General features: G+C 48.5%; 1 protein-coding gene across 4 annotated transcripts in view; it reads left to right on the top strand.

The window, feature by feature from the left end:
• Positions 1–2,491: 2,491 nt before the first annotated feature.
• LOC141173694 (ras-related and estrogen-regulated growth inhibitor-like) overlaps positions 2,492–16,719 on the top strand; it is a 118,730-nt gene continuing 104,502 nt past the window's right edge. For 2 of the 4 annotated variants that reach the window (XM_073658041.1, XM_073658038.1), the window contains exon 1: positions 2,492–2,827. In XM_073658041.1, coding sequence (XP_073514142.1) covers positions 2,719–2,827 — 109 coding nt within the window. In that variant the 5' untranslated portion in view covers positions 2,492–2,718. The remainder of the gene's footprint in view (positions 2,828–16,719) is intronic. The other 2 variants (XM_073658034.1, XM_073658036.1) reach the window with 2 other exon arrangements.

Genomic DNA, 16,719 nt, shown 5'->3' with positions numbered 1-16,719 from the left:
CAAGAAGTATCAGGTGTAACGAGTCTTGAAATTCAGACGTGTCAGACAGCAACTTCAGTTTCTCCTTAAGTGGAAGGGTTTCGGTCTTGAGGATAACTCTTGGGTGGATGCTAAAGACCTACATGCTGATCGTCTAGTGAGGGAGCTCTCTCTGCGCTGTCAGCAGTTGAGGATCTCGGTGGGTCCAGTGGCCCCTCCTTGAAGGTGAGGTACTGTCAGATTCAGGTCTTTGTCTCCCTGGTTTGTACGTTACCTGTATGAATGTGCTTAGGCAGTCATAGCAGTCGTGTTAAAAAAACCTTGTTCCAATTATGACTGACCCATTCTGTACTGAAAGGGAAATTAGAGTCGTATATCAACCCTAAGGTGTCAAATAGTGTCTACACAAATCATCAGAAGGCTACAAGCCAGGCGTCCAGCTACAGGTGATTCGTTGACCTTATGCCACTGCTCTTAATGGCTATCATGGTGCTGAACAAGATAGCAATGAATGCTGGAATGGAGGTCTATCTTCCTTAGCGATAAGTCCCTCTTTTGTCTTGGAAACTATGTAGGAAACGCCATGAAGAGGCCTTCACAAGGAAACATCACACTGGTCCTATTCGCGGGACAATAAAGGGTGGCAGAGTTTAAAGTGCCTATGTGGCGCCCCTGTGGGTTCAGTCGCCACAGAGGTACTGCATCTCACCCAGAGGTGTGGTATCTCACGCGCAGGTAAGGAAGGAGTACTGCCCGGAACCCTAACACCTGCATCCAACACTACATTACTCCAGACCAGCAGGAGGGGCAAGATGCGTCGCTTCCCTGCTGAGCCCTGTCCCTGGCTGGAGTGGGGGGAACCAAAGTGAGGGGGAACCATGTATTGGGTGTGGGTGGAGGAAGAGCAGGGGAGCACTTGTTAGGGATAGTATATAGGGAGAAGCCATCTTGGGAGTGTAGTCAGTCAGAGGAGGACAGTGAGAGTAGAAGGAGCTCTGTAGGAGGGCCTAGCCAGAGAGGCCCAAGACTGAAGAGAGAGAGAGGAGCAGAAAAGGCTCCAGGAACGTAGAAGGGACTGCAGGGGTACGGTTAGTGCTGGAGGCCACCCGTATGCCCGAATCTACCAGGAGGTGGAGGGGTCAGGTTGCACAGAGGGGACCGGTCCCTAAACTAGCAGAGTTCTTTAAGCCTCAACTAGGAAACCGGAGGCTGCAGTATTTCAGGTACTGCAGCCACAAACCACATCTATCTCACCAAGAAGGTGGCCATAGAGGACCCAGGGGACAGAGAAGACGTCGCCCGGCAAGGTCCGCGGTCACTGGATTGGGACACTAGGTGTGAGGTGCAGGGAGACGGCCAGAAGGAACACACAGAAGGGGGTCCCGTTACGTACTCCGGAGAGACCTGGGAGTTTGCTGAACCCCTCCCTGAGTAAGCACAGGACGCCGTGGGAAATTACTCTAGTACTGGTAACTGGAAGTCTAAGAAACCGTGAGTAAACCCTGCGGACTGCACCTTACTGTCTCTGTGATCATTATCTGCGCCATCCTCTGCACTACACCATAGCAGCAACAGCTACACTGCCCTGGAGCTAAGCTCTACCTGTGGAGAGCTAAACCAACTCTGCTGCATTCACACCAGCTCCAGAGGACCTGCTCCGCAGCGGCGGCTCCACATAGCCGCATACTACAGGTGGTATCACGAACTGTATATAAAAATTATAAATCCCCTGTAAATATCCCCCTTTTATTGACCGCCCTGGGTCACGGACCAGGTCACCGCCACTGTGACTTCTCCTCTAGCAACGACCGGCCCGGCACCGAGTACCCCACGGCCCAGGGGGCGCATCACCTAAACCATCATTCAGTTTAAAACAACAAACAAACAAACAAAAAACCTTCACTTTTATATTCTCTTTCAGTTCAGTGTTATTAGTAATATGGACCCTGCGGTCTACGACCTATAGTAGTCGTCAACCAAAGGTAAGAGGTTTAGGAGCTATATTGAACTAAATTTTATAACATTAGCTCTGTAATTCTTTATTTTAAGGTGAGACCTTTTAAATTTGTGTATATTGTTTTATTTTAATTCACAACAAGATAAAGCGGTGTCCTCACCATCCAAACTATTCAATTCCAGGTAGTGTCAGCTGCCATTACCTTTGTAAGACCTGCCAGTTTCTTCTGTCCGCTCTTGCAGAATGTACTGGGTTAAATACTTAGTGACCGGTAATCAGCAGAACACTCATCACCTCTGGTCTCTCTTGGTTTTCATCATCAGTCACTTTTGCTGGGAGCAGTGGAGTTTGTTAATGCTCTATAAATAAACTTTAGACATTGAACCAAACATCTTGAATGCAAACCCCTAGGAAATAAAGAGTTAAAGTTGCATAATTTACTCAACTTAACCTTTTGACACTCTTTACTGATTTGTGCTCCCAAACAATCTCAATCTATGCTAGAAAGTCCTCAAGTACATTGCATGCAATTTTCTGCTTGAACAGCCAGAAGAATAGGAGGCGGGAATACACTGAGAAGTAGGCTGGAAATATTCCTTTTAGAGTGGAGAGGTTGGCTGGAGAACAGAAATGTATTTATTTCTTGCCAAACCAAAAAGCACAGCACCAGAGCCTGTATTACATGGCACATCAGCCTAGTCCAGCATTCCTCCGAGACTCCGAATCTGCTGCTTGCTGAATTCAATTGGCCACATTAACGATCATCCAAAACACATTATACCATGACCTCTAACTTTCCACTTCCTAAACCTCTGAGAAGATCCTGGAGTTTATCTCCTGCCAGGACTATGCGAATTGTGGTTCTTGGGCAAAGCGCAGTGGGGAAAACAGGTAAGAGGATGTGGTTAACAACTTTATACTGTTTTATTGGGTGTGCCATAAAGTAAAGTGTTTCAATGGGAACAGATGTATTTCCGTAAATTACAGAGCATGTGCTAAAATGTGTTTTTGGTGAGATAACTTTGGTATTGTGTCTCCTAGGGGAATTAGGTGCGTATACCATATATTAAGTGTGTATAGTTTTATGTGTACGTACTCTAGATTAGGTGTATATATCAGATTAGGTGTGTATACCATAGACTAGGTGGTATTCCATAGACTAGGTGTGTATACCATTGATTAGGTGCGTATACCATAGATTAGGTGTGTATTCCATAGACTAGGTGCGTATACCATAGATTAGGTGTGCGTATACCATAGATTAGGTGTGCGTATACCATAGATTAGGTGTGCGTATACCATAGATTAGGTGTGTATAGTTTTATGTGTACGTACCCTAGATTAGGTGTATATATCAGATTAGGTGTGTATACCATAGATTAGGTGTGTGTATACCATAGATTAAGTGTGTATACCATAGATTAGGTGTGTATAGTTTTATGTGTACGTACCATAGTTCATAGATTTGTAAGACATTACTAATGTATCTCATAGGTATGGACATATTTAGGTAAGAATTTAGGGATGAAGTGTTGGAAATATTGCAAAGTCAAAGGTGACAATAAAAAGCCATTTAACCTCCCCAGAGTTATTAGAAGCATTTAGATGCTTGCATATTATATGTAAATTGTTCATTTTTGTGCCTAACATGAATGACTATAACAAAGTTGCTGGCTTTAACGTAAATTTTAATTTTGTAGAAAAAAAAAAGAATGTTTATTACTGGTAATTTTGGAAGTTTAGTAGTAAAATATGAGCATTTATTATATGGAATATATAAATCTGTTTTTATGTACATGTCTCGCCCAGGAGGATATGGGGGGGAGAATCGGTACCCGGGCCTTTACCTTCTTTGTAGGATGTCACGGCAGTCGGCTCCCGGGCCCGTCCTCTGGGTCACTCTTTAAAAGGGGTTTGTTTTTGTTAACCGTTTGTCTCGTGACGCCACCTGTGGTGTCTGGTAATGGTGACCAGCGCTGCTGCAGACCTCCGGGGGTGATGGGATGGCAGCTGGGATGTTTCTGCTCCCCACAGGCGGAGTGGGCCCCCGGGGCAGGATTGATGGTAATGCTGGGCGTTGTAGTGCAGGCGCGGTACCGTGATGGAAATAACTGACAGAGACAGTGGAGTGCAGTCATCCGAGTTTACTCACAGTTCTTTTTAGGTTCCTCGGGTACACTGTCCAGGTGACAGACTCCCGCGTCGCACTGCATTTGCCAGGCAGGGGTTCAGCACTCCTTCAGGTAGATTAGAAGCACTTAACGGGACCCCCTTCCTTATGTTCCTTCCTTGGCCGACTTCCCGCGCTGGGACTTCTCCCTCCTGCCCTGCGCTCCCCACACACAGTCCCGATCGGGTACTCTGAGATCCCTTCTGGGCAACCTGGAGTTCCCGGACCTACTTGATGCCCTTCACGGCGACTAGGGTGAGGCTGTGGCAACTGCACCATGGAAGTGCAGAAGCCTCTGGTTTTTCCAGCCGAGACCTGGAGTAACACGGCTGGTTCAGGGACCGGTTCCCTTCCTGCGGCCTGATTCCCTCTGACTCTTGGCAGATTCGGGCGTACGGGTGCCGTCCTGCACTCACCGTACCCCCTGGGATCCCTTCCATTCCCGGAGCATTCCTCCCTTACTCCCACTCCTCTCCTGGGCCTCTCTCACTAGGCCCCGCTGTGGAGCAGAGCTCCTGAAGAGACTCTGCTCCCCTCCTCTCCTTACTACTCACTGGCTAAACTGCACCCACTGCACTCAACTAACTAAGATGACTTCCCTTTTTATATCTATTCTCTAGTGCTCCTCTATTCTACGTCCTCCACCCACACCCACTACTGGTTCCCCCTCTCTTTGGTTCCCTCCACTCCAGCCAGGGACAGGGCAGCAAAAGAAGTGCATAATGCCTTTCCAGCCGGCCTGGAGTAGTGTAGTGTTGAGTGCAGGTGTTGGGGTCCCGGGCAGTACTTCCTCCTTACCTGAGAGAAGGAGATGTCACACCTCTGGGTGAGGTGCAGTACCTCTGTGGCGACTGAACCCTCAGGGGTGCCACATTCCCCCCCGGCAAAACACAGCACGTCCGCGGGCTGGAACAGAGTAAAACACGGTACATCACAGACTTGCAAATTTTTAGAATGCATTCGCATATAAGATTATAAACAAAACATTTCTTCCCTTTATGGGAGGCACTTTCTCTTGAACGTTACTGGTTACATTCTTCAGAAACATTATAAAACTTTTTAAATAACATTTTTCCTTACACTTATAAAACATTTTCTTAAAGTTACGGTGAGTCCCAATACCAGGTGTCCATTTCACTGGTAAAGGCGCAATTTGAGCAGCATGAGGTGCAGTACCTCTGTGGCGACTGAACCCTCAGGGGCGCCACATACACAGTCGGGCATATACTGTACCATGGATGGAGGCCACTACAGCAAGATCAATATGGTTCTCTTGCCCTGGTCCATACTCTTAAATGCTAGCTACAGAATTCCTAAACTACAGGCAAATGATGTTGTATCAATCCTACTTGAAGCACCATACATCACCGACCATCTTCTATAAAATAAGCCCATTCTGGGGATTGTGTGGTTTAACTTAGATTTCACAATCTGTGCTATCAAAGTTGCCAGCTTGACCTTTTATTACTTCTGGACAGCTTATCAAAAAATCACGGACAGACAATATTTTTTACTGACACATTGGAAAACCATAATGCATAATTAAGATTACTTATTGTACTCACTTACATAGCATCATTAATTCAAGCGAGCTTAACAGACATTATCATCGCTGTCCCCATTGGGCTTACAATCTACATTCCCTATCAGTCTTTGGAGTGTGGGAGGAAACCGGAGAACCCGGAGGAAACCCATACAAACACGGGGAGAACATACAAACTCCTTGCAGATGTTGTCCTTGGTGGGATTTGAACCCAGGACCTTGGTGCTGCAAAGTAACAATGCTAACCACTGAGCCACCGTGCTGCACCATATTATAAGTGATATTTGTCTACAATCCATTATTTTGACATGATGACATCACCTTCATTCACTGTAAACTGTACAATTATTCTAATTGCTGTCATACTAATCTGTTGAAGCCTCAAAAAAATCACAGACACCTCAAATATTTTTTACAGATAGGGCAAAAAAGTGCCCTATTTTTACGGACTGTCCTGGAATTTATGGACTGCTGACAAACCTTTGTTCTATGGAGAAGTGAAGTTCAATATCTTCTTACCTTCTGGGTTTCATAGGGTACTTCCGAACAGGCTGTAAATTTAAGGAAACAAAATCCATCATAAATTTTACCATGAAAGTGTGAAATCCACGGTGGATATTTGCAGCATAAATTGACAAGCTGTGAATTGAAAATCTGCTCTACAGGTCAAATTTCGAGCAGATTCCACATGGAACTTTTACACAGTAAGTTGATGAGATTTGCTATAATCTCATCAACTTTAATGTTACTATTATACTTTGCAGATTTTCTCCTAGCAAAAGTGCCACTGCATATAGTCACTGAATACTTATATATTCTAGGGTCCAATAAATTTTGTTTCCAGAAAACCAGTGCAAATTCCGAACCAGGTCTACTGCTGTTGTCATTGTGCAAAAAAATCCAAAAACGTTATTTATGCCTTGGCAGAAGCCTTTTTAATTCCGGCATAAACCCTCTGTCTCCATAGGCAAGGGCTAATATGAAAGGAGGGGCTTAACCCCTTAACGACCGCCGTAACGCATTTTCATGGTGGTCGTTAAGGGTACTTATTCCTCAGCACCGTGAAAATGCGACGCTGAAGAATAAGTAAATAGCGCCGCCCGGTGGCAATTCTTGCGGGTGTCAGCTGACACCCTGCAGTATCGGCCCCAGCCAGTCTCGATGCTGATCGGGGCCGATTAACCCCTTAAATACCGCTGTCAATCATGACAGCTTTATTTAAGTGGTTACCAGGGGGTCTTGCGACCCCCTTAGTAACCATTGGACCCCCACGATGAGAATCGCGGGTCCCGATGGTTACCATGGTACCCTGACATCATGTGATGATCCCAGGGTATGGTGACCTGTGAGAGCCAACGAATAAGCTAGAGTCAGTGAGTCAGACATGACTCACCTGACAGATCTCATGCACTGCAGTACAGAGGTACTGCAGTGTATGAGACCAGTAATCAAAGTGAGAATTACACATGTCCCACAGTGGGACTTAGTGAAAAAGAAAAGAGAAAGTTAAATAAAATATGTAAAAAAGTAAAAAAAAAACACACAAAAAGTGCACACAAATCACTAAAATCCGTTTTGCCGCTCAAACCGCAGCGTTTGTGATAAAACAAAAATAAACAAAAAAAGTACACATAATTGGTATTGCCGCTTCCTGAACGACTAGCTCTATCAAACTGTCAAGGTATTTAGTCCGTTTAGCGAATGCCATAAAAATAAAAAATTTAAAAAAAAGTAAAAAATGATGCTTTTTCATCATACTGCCTCCCAAAAAAGTGAATAAAAAGCGATCAAAAAATCACACATAAAAAAAGTATAGAAATAAAAAACGCCAAACCGTCCCGCAAAAAACAAGCCCTAATATGGCTCATTCGGCAAAATAATAAAAAAGTTACAGCTCTTAGAATGTGATGATGCAAAATCAAGTTATTTTTTGTAAAATACTGTTTTTAGTCTGTAAAAATAGCAAAGCATAAAAAATATATGTAAATCTGATATCGCTGTAATCGTACCAACCCGACAAACAAACTGGTCTTATCACTTTTACCGCACGGTGAACGGCGCAAAAAAAATAAAAACAATAACTGAACTGCTGGTTTTTGTTCATTCTGTGTCTGAAAAATCTTAATAAAAAGCGATCAAAAATGTGCCCCAAAATAGTACCAAAAAATCTGCAACTCGTCTCGCAAAAAATAAGCCATCATACAGTGCTGTTCACCAAAAAATAAAAAAGTTACAGCTCTCAGAATATGGCGACGAAAATAACTACTTTTTATGAAAAACAGCATTTTTACTGTGTGATAGCAGCAAAACCTAAAACTACCTATATAAATCTGATATCGCTGTAATTGCACCGACTCGAAGAATAAATCCGCCTTATCACTTATATTGCTCGGTGAACCGTGAATAAATAATAATAAAAACTATTCTGGTACTGCTGTCTATTTCTTCTTTCTGCCTTCAAAAAATATCGGAATAAGGCTCGGCTCATGTTTATCCTGCGCTCTCCGCTGAGCGCTTATGTAGCACCCCGAGGGCTCGGCTGCTACAGGGGTATTGCACCTCGAACCAGAGGTGTGGTATTCCACTCCCGGGTAAGGATGGAGTGTGGACTAGAACTCAGTTAGCTGCATGCACCACATACATCCCATTTCCGGGGGACAGATCAACGGTACTCCCACCAGATAGATGTGCAGGTACGACAGCGTCTGTCCCTGGCTGGAGTGGGAGGGGGGGAGGAATATCCCAGTGGTGCAGGAGCAGAGAGGGGAGGGACTCTGGGCATAGGAAGGAGCCCATTGGTGGCTAGTCACCTGGGCTCGGGTGTCAGAGGGAGTATAAAAGGTGGGCACCATCTTAGGAGTTCAGTCAGACAGAAGAAGAGGAGAAGAGTAGTGACAGGGAGCAGCAGCCCTGTCTGGGTGCTGCTCCTGAAGGGAGCAAGAGAGAGAAAGACAAGAGGAAAGGAACAAGGAACAAGGAAGGAATGGAACTTGGAGAAAGGCCCAGAGACATGAAGGAAGAGGGAACCCGAGCACGCTAGGAGTCAGCGGGTGAAGGGTTGGCAGATCAGGGTACCGGATCCCGAACTGGTGGAGGCCACTTATCCTCAGCCAGGAACCGGAGGTCGTGGCCACGTCTTGGCGCGACCACTCACTACACTCACCACGAAGGCACGCCACATAGGGTCAGGGAAACCGGAGATAGGTTTCGCCACCAGAAGGCCCGAGGAAGCTGGACATGGGTGGGTCCCTAGTGGGGACGGCCAGAGAAAGGAACGGAGAAAGGAGTTCAAGGTCACACTCTGGAACTGCCTGGGGGTTGGTCGAGCCCCGTACCTGGTGGACGCAGCACGGCTCGGGTCGTCATCACCTGCAGGACTGACACTGATAACATCTGTGAGTAAAGCATTGAAAACTGCAATCAGTCTCTGTGTTCCATCGCACTACCAGCACTAAAGGTACCGGGACGCCCTTTCTATCACTCCCTTCACCCGCACCAGCTGCCCTGAGGTCATACCTCTCCCGTTGGGGGTTATACCACCATTGCTGCACACATACCACCGGCCTCAGCGGACTGTTCTGCAGCGGCGGCCTTGCGACCGCAAATCAACGGGTGGCGTAGTCGACACTTAAACAACATCTACAAAGACTGCCACACACTTAGTTTGACCACCCTGGGCACGGACCGGGTCCCCGCCACTCGGAGACTACTACCCCCATCGGATCCGGCTCCGGGTATTCCCCCGCGCACACGTGCGCCGCACTACAGCACTGGCCCAGGGGGTGCGTCACTTACATCGGGATTTCCGTGTAAATTCACTAAAACTGCAATTCAGACAAAAAACCCAGATGAAGCCACTCACTTATGAGGCCGATGGAGTCCCTTTGGACTGGTCTCTGTTCCGGCAGCGTACCATCATTTTAGGTTTTTTTTTAGCGCACAAGTGTGGACGACCACAGATCTGTGTGCGCCTAAAAAGATGGAGACCACCGGAGCAGACGTCAAACTGGCTCCAAAGTGTCTCCATCTGCCTCTTTGTGGTGGGTGGTTCTGTTGGGGGTGTCATCTGAATCGCATTTCTGTGGGATTTACACTGAAACCCCGTCTTAAGTGCTCAGCGTAGAACACAAGAATGTGATCCAGCCTTATTCTAGAAGTGATCGAAAATTTATGTACGCCAAAATGTTACCAATAAAACCCCTAATTTATCCCTCACAAAACCAGCCCCTAAACTGGCCTAAGAATAAAGCCTGGCGTGGATGTTACATAATAGTCACTGCAGCAGTAGATTAATTCATTGAGATGTGCAATTTCAACAATGAGGTCACTTTTGGGGTTTTTCTGCTATTCTGGCACCTTCGGGGCTCCGCAAATGTGCCACAAACTATTTTACCAAAATCTATTCTCCAAAAGCCAACCAGTGCTCCTTCCTTCTCAGCCCTGACGTGTGGCCTAACAGTCATTTCAGATGACAAATGGGGCATCATCGCGTTCGGGAGAAATAGCTTAACAAATTATGGGGTCCGTTTTCTTCTTTTATCCATTGCAAAAATTACAAATTTGGGGTTAAAGTTAACATTTTTCAGCATGACCACCTAATGTTATCAAATTCTTTGTAGTACCTGTGGGTTCAAAATGCTCACTATACCCCTGGATAAAATCCTTGAGGGGTGTAGTTTTCAAAAATGGGGCAACTTGTCGGGGTTTTCCACTGTTTAGGCACATCGGGGACTCTCCAAACGCGACATGACACCTGCAGACCATTCCATCAAAGTCTGTGTTCCAAATGTCACTCCTTCCATTCCAAGCCCTGCCGTGCGCCCAAGCCATAGTTTTCCCCTATATATAGGGTATGGCTGTACTCAGGAGCAATTGCACAACAAATTTTGGGGTCCATTTTCTCCTGTTACCCTTGTGAAAATAAAAAAATTGGGGCTAAAAGTACATTTTTTGTGGAAAACAATTTGATCTCTTAATTTCACGGCTCTACGTTATAAACTTCTGTGAAGCACATGGTGGTTCAAGGTGCTCACCACACATCTAGATATGTTCCCTGAGGGGTCTAGTTTCCAAAATGGGGTCACTTGTGTGGGGTTTCCACTGTTTCAGTTCCTGTGAAGCACGTGAAGGGTTAATAGACTTCTTGAATTCGTTTTGAGCACCTCGAGCGCTGCAGTTTTTAGAATGGTGTCACTTTGGGGTATTTTCTTCCCTCAAAGTGACTTCAAAAGTGATGTGGTCCCTAAAAAAATGGTTTATAAATTTTGTTGGAAAAATTCGAAATCGCTTTTAACCCTTATAACTTCCAACAAAAAAAAAATTTGGTTCCAAAATTGCTCTTACGTAAAGTAGACATATGGGAAATGTTATTTATTAACTATTTTGTGTGACATATCTCTCTGATTTAAGGGCATGAAAATTTTAAGTTGGAAAATTGCGAAATTTTTAAAATTTTCTTCAAATTTCCATTTTTTTCACAAATAAACGCAAGTCTTATCGAAGAAATTTTACCACTATCATAAAGTACAATATGTCACGAAAAAAAATTCTCAGACTCGGTGTGATCCGTTCCAGAGTTATTACCTCATAAAGTGACAGTGGTCAGAATTGTAAAAATTGGTTTGGTTATTAAGTACATAATTGACTCCGTCCTTAAGGGGTTAAAGTGATCCTTTTTACAACTGTAACTGTTGGAGATGTAGGGAAAAAAACATGAATCACTCAATTTTAAAGGTATATTTTACACTAAATTTGCATGTAAATGTCCCATCAGTATGTCTTTGGAGTGTGGGAGGAAACAGGAGAACCCGGAGGAAACTCACGCAAACACAGGGAGAATATACAAACTCCTTGCAGATGTTGTTCTTAAAACTGTTTTGACATGAAAAGCTGGATGAAAACTGTGCAAAATGTTCAAACAAGTTATTATATTCTTATTAATTTTCTATACAATAACCCCAGTGAGTATTCCATCTGAAATCTTCTGTCCCTGACACAATATATACATGCACTATGTGCCCAGTGAGATTTCACAGTGTGGTGTACAAGGTGTCTAATAATCCAATGTCATATACAATTCACATTGTGAACTAGGAGTGGAGATCAAATAATGGTTGTCTACAACCAATGTGGCCATACTGCTGGTCAGGACTCAGAGCCAAATGTGGCCAGAAACAAAACTAGTTTTTCCTGCACACGGGGCAAAAATTGAGTTTGTTGCCCCCTCTTATACACACCTTAAGTGATTTGAGTAGTCGTTATGAGACTGCTAATACTGCATACTTACTGTTACATGCCGACAGGTTTTTCTTCCTAATTCCCTCAATATTCAGTGAAAAACTACAGCTCCTGCTTCTTTGGGAGAAGCAGGAAGAAAGGCTAGTCAGTATGTGGCTGTAACTATGAAAATTGCATAAGAGTCATTGACTCGCCCCCTGGGCCGTGGGGTACTCAGTAGCCGGGCCGGTCGGTGCTGGGGGATGTCACGGTGGCAGTGACCCGGTCCATGACCCAGGGCGGTCAATAAAAGGGGATTATAGTTTTTATAGTTTAATGTTCGTGACGCTACCTGTGGTATGCGGCTATATGGAGCCGCCGCTGCGGTGCAGACCCACTGGAGCTGATGTTGACGCAGCAGAGTTGGGACAGCTCTCCACAGGCAGAGCTAAGCTCCAGGGCAATGCAGGGATGATTTGATGAGGTAGATGTTGCTGTGCGATGTGGTGCAGGTGACGGCGCAGATAATAATTCTAGGACACAGTGGGGTGCAGTCTTCAAGGTTTACTCACAGTTGTCAGACTCCAGGTTCCCAGCGCCAGGGTAACCTCCCACGCCGTCCTGTGTTTACCAAAGCAGGGGTTCAGCAAACTCCCAGGTGTTTCAGGAGTACATAACGGGACCCCATTCTGTGTGCCTTCCTCAGTCGTCTTCCTGCGCTGGCTCTCACCCTCCTGCCCTGCGCCTCGCAACCAGTGTCCCAAGCCAGTAGCCTCAGATCTTGGCGGGCAACGTGTAGTCCCATGAATCCTATGCGGCTACCTTTTTAGCGATTTAGTTGCGGTTGTGAGCAACTGCAACCTGAAAGTACAGAAGTCTCTGGTTTGTAGCTGAGCCTTGTAGTTCTCCACTAGTTAGGGACTGGTCCCCTTTGCGGCCTGATCCCTCCACGCTCTGGTAGATTCGGGCGCACGGGTGGCTTCCGCACTCGCTGTGCCCTTGGGATTCCCTCTCTTCTGGAGCCTTCCCTCTGCTCCCTTCCTCGTCCAGCCAGTCCTCCTGGACCTCTCAATCTAGGCCCTCTCCTCTGAGCAGAGCTCCTACAGAGCTCCTGCTCCCAACTCTCTCTACTCTGAATGAACGGACTGTCTCAAGATTCAAGATGGTTCCCCTTTTTTACTCCTACTGAAGTGCTCTCGTGTCTTCTTCCTCCACCCACACCCAATACATGGTTCCACCCTCCACCTAGGGACCAGGGACTGTGCTCTCCCTTAGGAGCAATCTCGCCCTTCCCTCTGAAGTGGAGTGTAATGGATGCAAGTGCGTGGGTCCCGGGCAGTACTCCATCCTTAGAGTGGGATACCACACGTCTGGATGAGATGCAGTACCTTTGTGGAGACTGAACCCGCAGGGGCGCCACATGATCATGTGGTGACTGAAGGATCCGGCAAGCAGTGCCAAATCCTGACAGTGAGTATATTACACACTGTTAGGATATGGCATACTACAGTGCTTAATTTTATAATTAATACTCCTAACATAAATACAAATGTAGTAATCCTTAACTAGACATACGGCACAATACCTTATTAACATAGCTGGGTATCACGTTATCTGACAAATTATAGATTGCTACATGTGTACAGGATCAGAACCAATAACAGCACAAGAATACATCACCAGAACCACCAACAGTACAGAAAAATGTGAATGCAATTGAATGCTGGGAGCCAGCATTTAACATACTCTCCTTGCCAGATGTCAGTTTGATAACCTGCAAGGAGAATGGCAAGACATACTGTATGTGCACATGTAGCACCCCGAGGGCTCGGCCGCTACAGGGGTATTGCACCTCTGCCAGAGGTGTGATATTCCACTCCCAGGTAAGGATGGAGTATGGACCAGGGCTCAGTTAGCTGCATACAGCACACACACCCCATTTCCGAGGGACAGCTCAACGGTGCTCCCACTAGACAGAAGTGCAGGCACGACCGACTATGTCCCTGCCTGGAGTGGGGAGGGGGGTGGAACACCCAGTGCTGTAGGGGCAGATAGGGGTTGGTTCCTGAGCGTAGATAGGAGCCCATTGGTTGCTGGTCACCTGGGCTCATGGCTAGAGGGAGGTATAAAAGGTGGGCACCATCTTAGTTCTGGGTCAGTTCAGCCAGAGGAGAAGACAGGGAGTAGAGGCTCTGTAGGAGCTCTACTCCAGGAGGGCCTAGTGAGAGGCCGAGGAGGAGGAGAAGGGGAGCTGGGATTTTGGCTTATCTCAGCTCCAAGAGAAAGGAACAGAAAGGAACAGAGAAAGAGAAGGAGAGACAGAGAAACAGAAGGGCTCAGGAACAAGAAGGTGGAAGGGACCCTAAGAACCCACGAGAATTCAGGGTGCAGGGTCAGGCAGATTAAGGGTACCGGATCCCAAGTTGGTGGAGGAGAAACAACCCTCAGCCAAAGACCGGTCGTCGTGATCATCTATTGGTGCGACACCTCATCAAACCTGCTAGGAAGGCACCAAATAGGACAGCGGAGGACGGGGCCCACGTTTAACCGCACAAGTCCGCGGCAGCTGGACAAAAGTGGGTCACTGGTGAGGCAGGCCAGAGAAAGGATTAAAGGGGGTCCTGTGCCATGCTCTTGACTGCTTGGGAGTTGACCGAGCCCCACACCTGGTGGACGCAGCACGGCTCGGGCGGTCACTACCTGTACAGAAGTGACCCGGAACAAATGAACTGTGAGTAAAGACCCTGGACTGTAACTTGTTGTCTGTGTGCTCCTTCGCGCCTCCAGCACTACCGGTACTGGGACTCTCACCACCATCACTCCCACCATCCACTACACTGCCCTGGGGCCGCACTCTTCCCGTGGGGAGTCACATCATCCCAGCTGCACACATCATCAGCCCCAGCGGACTGCCTTGCAGCGGCGGTTCCTAATAACCGCAATCCACGGGTGGCGTAGTCGGACATAATCTGAAGCACGTAGCAGACTACCATTGGCCTGACCACCCTGAGCCGCGGGATCGGGCCGCCACTACTACTCCCAGCGTCTCCCTATTGCCCGGTTCCGCGTGCCCCACGGCCCAGGGGGCGAGTCAGCTTTGGCGTAGTCGGCAGGATTTCGTGCCCGCTAACCACGGGTACTGCGCGCCTGAAAAGAGACTGTTTCACTGTATTAAAGATGGCGCCCGTCCCAGAAGAACAAGCGCCATAATGTGCGCGCCAAAAGACCACAGGAGGCCGCCTCCCATCGTGGGCCGGGTCCCAGAATGGCGCCAAAGAGGAAGCCCGCCCCCGACAACCATGAGCACTGCTGTGGAAATGTCCGTCAACGTGGGGGTGCTGCCCCTAAAGGTGATTGTCAGCAGATGCCCCCAAGACCAGCCCCCATGGGGGCGGATAGGAAAGAAAACTGCGGGGCAGGGGGTGGTCTGGATCAGTCCAGACAGACCGCACCCGGGGATGGACGCCCTCAGCAGCACCAGCCTCCTGGCCCGAAGCCTGCTGCAGGCCGAACCGCTCTGCAGCCTAGCAGAAGTCCTAGCGCAGCTCCCCAGAGACCCGGAGCGTGCGCAAGCTGCACTGGAGGACCTGGAGCGGAGGATGGTCCGGGCGCAGCGAGGTGCACTCACCGAGTGGAGAGAGGAACTGGCCCGGCAGGCCGAGACCCACCGCGACAGGCCTCAGCCGCACCCCGGGGTTTGCCTGCCTCTGAGGATGGCACAGGAGGAGAGAGGACCGGAGGCGACGCCGCGGAGGGAGCCACGAGGACGGAGGCAAGTGAAGGGGACGTCACCACCCCAAGCCCAGCACCCGCAAGCCTGCCCCAGCTTCCCGTCGCAGCACCAGAAGCCCCACTCACTGCACCTGTTGCCGTGCCGCCACTGCTCCCAGCTAGGCCTCAAGCGGCGAGCGCCGCGGCCACGCCCCGCCCGGTGCCACGCCCTTTGACCCCGGGCGCCGTAAAGCAAGAAGCGTCATCGGCCCGGTCGCAAGGCCTGGATGACCCTGGCGCCATTGCTAAGCCTGCGCCCCTGTCCCGGACGGGACTGCCACCTAGTGCAGCCGAGAGACCCCCGGCCTGGTCGCAAGGCCGAGTGCTCCCGGGCGCTGCTCCCAGATCAGGTCCCTCCACTATACCACGGCTCGGTGTGGACCTGATTGCCCATCACACCGGTCCGGATGGACTGCCGCTGGAGTGGCCGGCTGAAGTGACCGGCAATCAGCCATGGAAGGCCCAGCCCCCGCGCGAGCCTCTGATACCGGCTCCTGAATCCGTCGAGGTCACCCTGCCCCCACTGGAGGACGTCCAATTTGCGTGGGACCCCACTTGCGAGAACTTGATGGGGTTCTCTCAAGAGACCCGGGCAGACGCGGTCCGTCGTCTGGAGGCCTGTCATCAGCAACTGGCGACCTTTGAGCGGGAGCGACGAGAGAGGCGCGTCAGAGAGGAGCGGCTCCAAGCCCAGAGTGCTGAGCAAAAGCGCAAGGCCCGCCAAGACCCCCAAGCAGCCCGTGGTCCCCGAATCACCGGGACCATAGTCAAATTCCACATGGAGAACGGCTGGGGCTTCATCAGGGGCCCAGAAACCGTAGGCGACGTCTTTGTGACCCGCAGGGACGTGGAGAGTCATCTACCTGAGGGACATCGTGGCCGTGACCTATACCCTGGTGATGTGGTCGCCTTTACCCGCCACGTAGGTGCAAAAGGACCATACGCCCTACATGTTCATCGGCTCACCGAGGAGGAACTACAATACCGTGGCTATGAGGAGAGCCAAGAGGACCTGGACGGGTCTGAAGAACCATATGAGGAGGAAGAAGGAGCATATGGAGGACACCGCTACTAGTAAGTAGC

Source organism: Phyllobates terribilis, unplaced genomic scaffold (assembly GCF_046119375.1).
Source record: "Phyllobates terribilis strain yellow unplaced genomic scaffold, ASM4611937v1 Scaffold_13__5_contigs__length_258822181, whole genome shotgun sequence".
In the NCBI taxonomy this organism is placed as follows: domain Eukaryota; kingdom Metazoa; phylum Chordata; class Amphibia; order Anura; family Dendrobatidae; genus Phyllobates; species Phyllobates terribilis.
Note: the sequence above shows the minus strand (reverse complement) of the source record. Positions and strands in the feature narration are given on the sequence as shown.